At 44.9% G+C, this 8,002-nt stretch overlaps 1 protein-coding gene across 2 annotated transcripts in view; it reads right to left on the bottom strand.

Moving 5' to 3' along the window:
* Positions 1 to 244: 244 nt before the first annotated feature.
* The window catches only part of LOC134578163 (germ cell nuclear acidic protein-like), a 29,658-nt gene continuing 21,900 nt past the window's right edge, over positions 245 to 8,002 (bottom strand). For both annotated transcript variants that reach the window (XM_063437169.1, XM_063437170.1), the window contains exons 5-6: positions 2,454 to 2,490; positions 245 to 1,104 (exon numbers count right to left, since the gene is read on the bottom strand). In XM_063437169.1, coding sequence (XP_063293239.1) covers positions 1,068 to 1,104; positions 2,454 to 2,490 — 74 coding nt within the window. In that variant the 3' untranslated portion in view covers positions 245 to 1,067. The remainder of the gene's footprint in view (positions 1,105 to 2,453; positions 2,491 to 8,002) is intronic.

Raw genomic sequence — 8,002 nt, 5'->3', positions numbered from 1 at the left:
TTGGCTGAGAGAGTCAGCTGACCGCTCTCAGCCAATGACTGTCATTAAGTGCAAAGAAAGTTGGATGGGCTGAATGATGACGCCACTATGACGGCGCCAGAGGTGGAATGAAACCTCCGGTAGCAGAAGGGTTAATCTCTGTGAATTGCTGCACATACAAACTCCAGGAATAACCCTTTAAGATTTCATGCAAACCCGCTAGCATCTTTAAAGTACGATAGGAAAAAAAAAAATGAAGTGGAACTACGAGACCACAATTACATTTATTAATCACTTGTAGAGACTCTGAACATATTACATGAAATAAATAAATAATATTATTGCATCTTCCAGTTCCCCCCCCCCCCCCCCCCCCCATAACAAAGGATGAAAAATATCTGACACAAGGTGGATACATTTGTTGAACTGAGATTCCCTGAATTTCCGGCTAGCTATAGTTTTGTATTTGTTACTGATTGGTTCCTAACACACAGCCTGAGTAAAGGCATTGTGTCGTAAAACTCTTGGCAAGGGACAAGTAGACTATTAGAGACTTTTACCTTGACCTACGAATGAACACGATCATCTTAATGGTTGTTCGGAAAATACAGTTATCTCCACTAGAGAATGCCTGTCAATTAATCCTAGCAACCCAATTTATACAGTCGGATCAGGTGACATATTATGGTACAAGTGACTGTCTCGGTGGCCTGTAACAATGTAACAATGTTAGAAGAGCAACAATTGAAGGTCTTAGTTTGGATACATTTCTTAGGAGGTAGAAAAAACTAATAGTGGATAAGGTGCCGTTGGGTGGTTACTAGACTGGTATTCAGAAATGTCCTGTATAACAGGTGGGTTAGATACTAGGCATGAGTTCAGTTAGCTAGGACCATCACGAATGCCAGCATCTGCTATCACCTGCATGTCCACCAAAAATACTTGGCATGGCTGTCAGGGAAGATGGTGAAGTTGTAGGTCCATCTGCTCCGTGATCATTTGATGGGTGACTTCCGTCTTGAAATGTGAGAAATGCCAGTTTAAACAATACCCATATAAAACTCTGTTTCAAGTTGGTGCGGCAGCTATTAGTTCTGATTTTCTTCGAATAACTTGGCGACAGTCCTACGAATAGAAAAACAGGGAATGTCAACATGTTTTAAATAATACAAACGATGTAGTTGTCCTGATAAATAAGAGAGTAGGATTGCTAGCGCTTGTCTTATTCCAGTATGGCTGCTTCAACTTCCCTTTTCTTTCTGGCCGTGAGTAGTGCCCACTTTGAAAAAGCCAAGATTCTGGCGAAATGCGTTAATGTTCTATCAGTGTTTTATGCTATATATCAGTATTATTATTTGTTTTTATTCGATTTGGACCTTCCTGTTTTTATCCCTGAAGATTTTATCCAGAGGATTTGCAATTTTACTTCCTTGGTGAAGAATAAAACACCTACGCTGTTTGCGATTAAGCAAAAACTTTTTTTTTGCTCTTCTCTTGTGAGTATCCCTCCTTTTATTATTCTTTTTTATTGTATAAATACGGAGCACACTATATTCTGTTTTATTCCCAATCCATAACCCAGCAAATTGCTACTGCTACAGTATTGCGTACTAAAGGAGTATACTCCCAACTCTTACCATCCAGCCCTGGCTGTAGAACTTTGACAGTAGCAACTTATAAAGCACTTTAAAATAAATTCCTGGTTTTAATCAGGCAATTGTTTTCACTGTATGTGTCCTTATTGAGGACAATCTGCTGATGTCCCCAGAGGTGGGACACCAGAGAAGAAAACGACGATGGCGGGACAGATGTCCCAAAGCAGTACTGAACCCACTGAATTCAGGACTATTGGGAAATACGTTCTTGTGCTCTGTGGCTGCCTCTCACGGCTTCCGCAATTTCTCCTCAAATCAAAACAGATTGAGAGGTAAAATAAATGTTATGCCTGAAAAAGCAAATACTGTAAATAACAACAATCGAACTCAAATAAATGTATTTTTTTAAACTGTACTTTGTGAAGAATTGTCACGGGAACTAAGTTTATCTCATGTCACAGAATCCAGCTCTAGATGAGGAAATAAAGAAGCGATTTTTGGTGCAGTCCCATTCGTGACACCAACAAGTGGTTTTTATGTAAATAACTGAAGTCATGTAGAACAGGCTTCCCCAAACTCCGGCCCTCCAGATGTTGCTGAACTACAACTCCCATGATTCTCAGCCTATCTATCTCATTCAAAGAATCATGGGAGTTGTAGTTCAGCAGCATCTGGGGGCCCGGAGTTTGGGGAAGCCTGATGTAGAATAACACACTATCTTTTCATTAAAGAACAAGTCTAGAATGATAAACCCTTCCATGTAGATTTTAAAGTGTACAAACTTGTCACACCGGGTTTTATTACATTTTTAAACATATGTCCCGAAACACTGTTTATCTGATCTTTTCATATTATTTAACAAAGAATGAAATTACTTACTGATACAGAGATCCAGAAAGTTCATCTATGTAACTCCCTGTAAAAAAACAAACAAAATCAGACATTTGAATAGTATATAAAAATGTCAGGAATCATTGCTGAACAAGAGGCAACTGTCCCCCATATCCTAACATGAAATCATACCTCCTTCTCATACTAAACCTGTACCGGTCCTTATACAGTAATCTGCCTACTGACCATACATACTACAGACCACTGACTGGCACTGGCTTTATGAAAGAACTTGTCTGCCTACCATGGCCACCACGTGCCGATGTAGTGATTAGGCCACCAAGGGAGGGCTATGCAGAGAGCACGGTTTCAGCTCTGTGCAGGATTCTAGCGCCCAGATCATAGTGTTGTGCTTCTCTTTATGCTTTCAGTTCATTGCTGTCCCCTTAAGCATGATCCGGGGAACATTGTCTAGACAGTGTGAAAGGACTCTAAAATAGGAACTGTCCCACCGAAATCAGGACGGTTGGGAGGCCTATGGTTATGGCGCTATTAGGCAGAAGGTGCCAGCTCACAGTTCCTTTTAAACCTGTCTCCAAGCTGTTTGTCCAAAATTGTGGGTTCCCGAGGCATCCACTACTGAGCTCCCGGTCACTAGAATTGCTAATGCAGAAGTTCCACTTTTGGAACCAAATTTGGATGTGACGGACTGGTTGAGGATGTTGCCTGATATGCTCAGCCGATTGCATTCATGTACTATATGATAGTATGGAATGTAGGGCTGCCGGTAGTATCTTTGCCACTAACACTGGTTATTCCATATGTATCCGGTCATATTCTGTCCACAGAATTCAATCCAGTATTTGCATTCACAAGCACTAGGTGGCGCTGCTGTTGTAAAGTTTTAGAGCAGAGTAGAACAAAAAAATGTTGGAACTTTCTCTAAAGGTTTTACTTTCACTTAACTGGTAGATTTTGGGGAATAGCAAGAAAATGTAAGGTCAAATTAGCCAAAGTATTGAATAGAAAATTCTCTCTCTCTATATATATATATATTACTATTATTTTTTTTTTACCATTTCTGCTTTTCTTACCATTTCCTAGATTGATCAATAAACTTGTATCTTAGCTATACGATACCATAACTACTGTTACTGAATGTTTCCAAGTTCTATTTTCTATTCTCTGTGTATCACTGTCTAGCGAATAAACACACATTGTGTGTGACAGGTCTCCATACTGTCAAACTATACTTTGCTTCTTATTGGGTCAATGGATTAACAGCCAGAAATGCAGCTTTTTATAAGGGTTTGCCAGTTCAGACCACAATTTAATATTTTTGAATAAACTTTTCAAATGATTTCATATTTCTGGATAAACTTTTAAATTCATATTTTGCTATTTTTTGATGCATTGAACGATGCCGCCATACTGGTTTCCCTCTCTAGTCGGTCTTCTCACACCTCACCCCTCTGTCAGTCCTTACATTGGCTTCCTGTATCCTATAGGAGTCAATTCAAGGTACTAATCCACACCTATAAAGCACTGAACAACTCTAGCCCCTCTTATATCTCCTCGCAGATCCATGGGTATGTCCCTTCTCGGTCTCTCCGCTCTGCCCGTGACCATCTCCTGTCAGGTGTTCGCACCCGTACGGCCAACTCGCGCTTGCAGGACTTCTCGCGGGCTGCTCCCTTCCTATGGAATAGCCTGCCTACCACCATCAGACTCCCCCCTAGTCTTGCATCTTTTAAGAAGTGCCTTGAGACCCATCTCTTTAGGAAAGCTTATGGCCTCCCAGAGTAACCTCTACCTCACACACCTGTCTCTCCTAAAGAGCAGCACTTTACTCTCTCCTCCAGCTCTGCTTCACTCCTTATTTGAGTGCTATTTCCTCTCCTAATGTGTTTTATACCCCACCTCCTATCAGTGGCGGATCCAGAGCCTGATCTCGGGAGGGGCACTTATAGATTATTTAAAAAAATAATAATCCTGGCACAATAACCACTACAGCTCAGTGTAGTAGTTATGGTGCCAGTAGTGCCAGGATCCCACCCCAGAGTAAGTAGTCATACCGTTTAAGAACAGTTTGACAACTTACCTGGGGTCTGCTGGGATATAGGGCATAGGAGAAGTGGTGTGTGTTAGGGGTGAAGTGTGTGTGAAAGGTGCAGTGTGTGTGTGAGCGGTGAAGTGAGTGTGAGTGCGTAAGGGCGGCAGTGTGTGTGTTAGGGGGCAGTGTGTGTGTGAGGGGGCAGTGTGTGTGTGAGGGTGGCAGTGTGTGTATGGGGGCACTGTATGTCTGTGTGGAGCAGTGTGTGTATGGGGGGCACCATGGGGCAGTGTGTGTATAGGGGGTGTTGTGTGTGTGGGGCAATGTATGTATGGGGGGGCAGCAGTGTGTGTAGGGCACTGTATGTGTCTGTGTGTGTATGGGTGTGCAGTGTGTGCAGGGCAGTATGTGTATGGGGCAGTGTGTGTAGTGTGTGTATGGGGGCAGTGTTTGTGGGGCAGTGTGTGTATGGGGACAGTGTTTGTGGGGCAGTGTGTGTATGGGGACAGTGTTTGTGGGGCAGTGTGTGTATGGGGCAGTGTGTGTGTATGGGGCAGTGTGTGTGTATGGGGGCAGTGTGTGTATGGGGGCAGTGTTTGTGGGGCAGTGTGTGTATTGGGACAGTGTTTGTGGGACACTGTGTGTATGGGGGCAGTGTTTGTGGGACACTGTGTGTATGAGGCAGTGTTTGTGGGACAGTGTGTGTATGGGGGCAGTGTTTGTGGGGCAGTGCGTGTATGGGGACAGTGTGTGTATGTGGTCAGTGTGTGTATGTTGTCAGTGTGTGTATGTGGTCAGTGTGTGTATGGGGTCAGTGTGTGTAAGGGGTCAGTGTGTGTATGGGGTCAGTGTGTGTAGTGTGTGTAAGGGGTCAGTGTGTGTAATGTGTGTAAGGGGTCAGTGTGTGTATGGGGTCAGTGTGTATATGGGGTCAGTGTGTGTATGGGGTCAGTGTGTGTAGTGTGTGTATGGGGTCAGTGTGTGTAGTGTGTGTATGTGGGATAGTGTGTGTATGGGGGGTGGGGGGGAGGAGGGAAGGGAGGCTTTTTAATAAATAAATAAAAAAATATTTAATAAAATAAATACATTTATGTCCCCCCTCCCTTCTTACCTTTATTGAGGAGGAGGAGGGGGAACATTTCCTAGTCCCTGGTGGTCCCAGTGGGAATCCCCGGTGGTCCAGTAGTTACAGTGAACTCTAGCCCGCGCTCCAGGGCTAGAGTTCACTCTCGCGAGATTTGGAGCGTTGCCGTGGTAACCCCGGCAACGCTCAAAATCTCGCGAGAGGAGGACCCGGAGGAGCTGCGCGCTGAGCTCCCGGGTCCTCTCTCCTCCCTCTCCCTCCCCTGCCGGCTGTCAGCACAGTGTCTGCGGACCGGGAGGGAGATCACTGATCACCCTCCCCGGTCCGCAGGCACATTGCAGGGCTAGCGCTTGGGCAATGCCAGCCCTGCATTAGCCGGCAGGCGGGAATCTCGGGGGGGGGGGCAATTGCCCCGTTGCTCCCCCCCCCCGGATCCGCCAATGCCTCCTATAGACTGTAAGCTCATTTGAGCAGGGTCCTCTTCAACCTATCGTTCCTGTAAGTTTTCTTGTAATTGTCCTATTTATAGTTAAATCCCCCCTCTCATAATATTGTAAAGCGCTACAGAATCTGTTGGCGCTATATAAATGGCAATAATAACAACAATAATAATAATAATATTTTTTTTTTTACACATATTTTTAATAATTTAATATTGTAAAAACAAAAAAAAAGTAGTTTAGTAATATATTAAATCAATGCCTTAAATTACAACAACAACAAAAAACTTTACCTAAATACACCACAACATATAAGTCAACATGAGGTATATGTAATATTTCTAATTTATGTATCACATAATTATTGGATTAATAAAATAATCATTGCAAGGTTTATGAGAATAATTCATCTAGATTGTAAACCTTATTTTTAAAAAAAACTATATACGGTACATTTGCTAGCAATTATTGCACAACGCTACGGAATTTTCTGGCGCTATATGAATAATAAAATAATAATAATAATATTAATTGCAGGTACACTTTAGATCTCCGGGATTCATTCCTGTTAGGTCTTCAATTTTAAAGCCAGTAGAGGGCGTATTCGACTCATATATTGGCAGTTAATTCGCTCCCTTTTAGTTTATTACACCTTTAAAAGCCAGAGATCCTATTTTTACTTTTAATTAACTGTTTGTACTCCGCTTATTGCGTAGATGCTTCCAGGAGTGTGTCAAAAAATATGAATACGATCATCCCCTGGATGTTGGGCAAAAGTAGCATCCATAGTACATACTTGGAAACCAGAGTAATCTGAATGTACCTTTCCTGGTTAAATACTTTGTTATAATTATAATTATTATCTACAGAAAAATCAGTTTGAATCCATGATTACAGACGTTCCTGCACTGACTCGTTATTGAAATCAGTAAGGATTCTATGCTGGAAGACCCACTGCCGACCTTGACACTGTTACAATGCATTGAGGGATTGTGGTTAAGTAAGGGGAGTGAGTTTAAACAGTTTTGCCTAAAGTCCACAGTATGTGCCTTACTGAGAAGGCGCTTGTCATGCAATCAGGGGCGGACTGAGCACTCGGGCAAATCGGTCATGGACCGAGGGCCCGAGGCTCTGGGCGGCCCGCCCCTGCTGCAGTGCAGTAACGGCTGAGGTGGGGAGTTAATCTCCCCAGCCAGCCTGCGCTCAGCAAGGGGCCCGCACAGCCGTCCGCGGGCCCCTGCTGCTACTAATTATCTCCTCCGTGCAGGGCACACTGATAGACAGCTAAGGGGCCTTCCAAAGACCCCACTAGGCTGCCCCTCAGTGTGCCTGTCTCCAAACACAGCCTCACTGAGCTGCCTGCAACTGCTCAGGGCAGCTCCGTGCGGCTTGTTCTGCAGGAAGTGACATCACCAGTCACAGTGAGCTGTGCGGAGCTGCCCTGAGCAGTGTTACAGACAGCGTGTCAAGAAGATCCTGTGCTGGAGCTGTGAGGGACTTTCCAGGAGAGGATGTCTGGACCACCAGAGAGGTAAGACTTGTAAGGGGGGCTTTAATTTTTTTTCAATTTTTTTTTTATTACAAATATGTTAATGATATTCCCCCCACTACTGCCCCTACCCCCTGCACCCTCTGCCACCACAACCCACCTGCTCCCTCTGAAGCCCCTACCCCCCCTGCTCTCTCTGAAGCCCCTGCTCCCTCTGAAGCCCCTACCCCCCCTGCTCCCTCTGCAGCCCCTACACCCCACTCCCTCTGAAGCCCCTACCACCCCCTGCTCCCTCTGAAGCCCCTACCCCCCCCTGCTCCCTCTGAAGCCCCTACCCCCCCCTGCTCCCTCTGAAGCCCCTACCCCCCCTGCTCCCTCTGAAGCCTCTACCCCCTCTGAAGCCCCTACCCCCCCTGCTCCCTCTGAAGCCCCTACCCCCTCTGAAGCCCCTACCCCCCCTGCTCCCTCTGAAGCCCCTACCCCCCTGCTCCCTCTGAAGCCCTACCCCCCCTGCTCCCTCTGAAACCCTAC

This window comes from Pelobates fuscus, chromosome 11, assembly GCF_036172605.1.
Source record: "Pelobates fuscus isolate aPelFus1 chromosome 11, aPelFus1.pri, whole genome shotgun sequence".
NCBI classification, from domain to species: domain Eukaryota; kingdom Metazoa; phylum Chordata; class Amphibia; order Anura; family Pelobatidae; genus Pelobates; species Pelobates fuscus.
The sequence above is the reverse complement of the archived record's forward strand: the minus strand, read 5'-3'. Positions and strand labels throughout refer to the sequence as shown.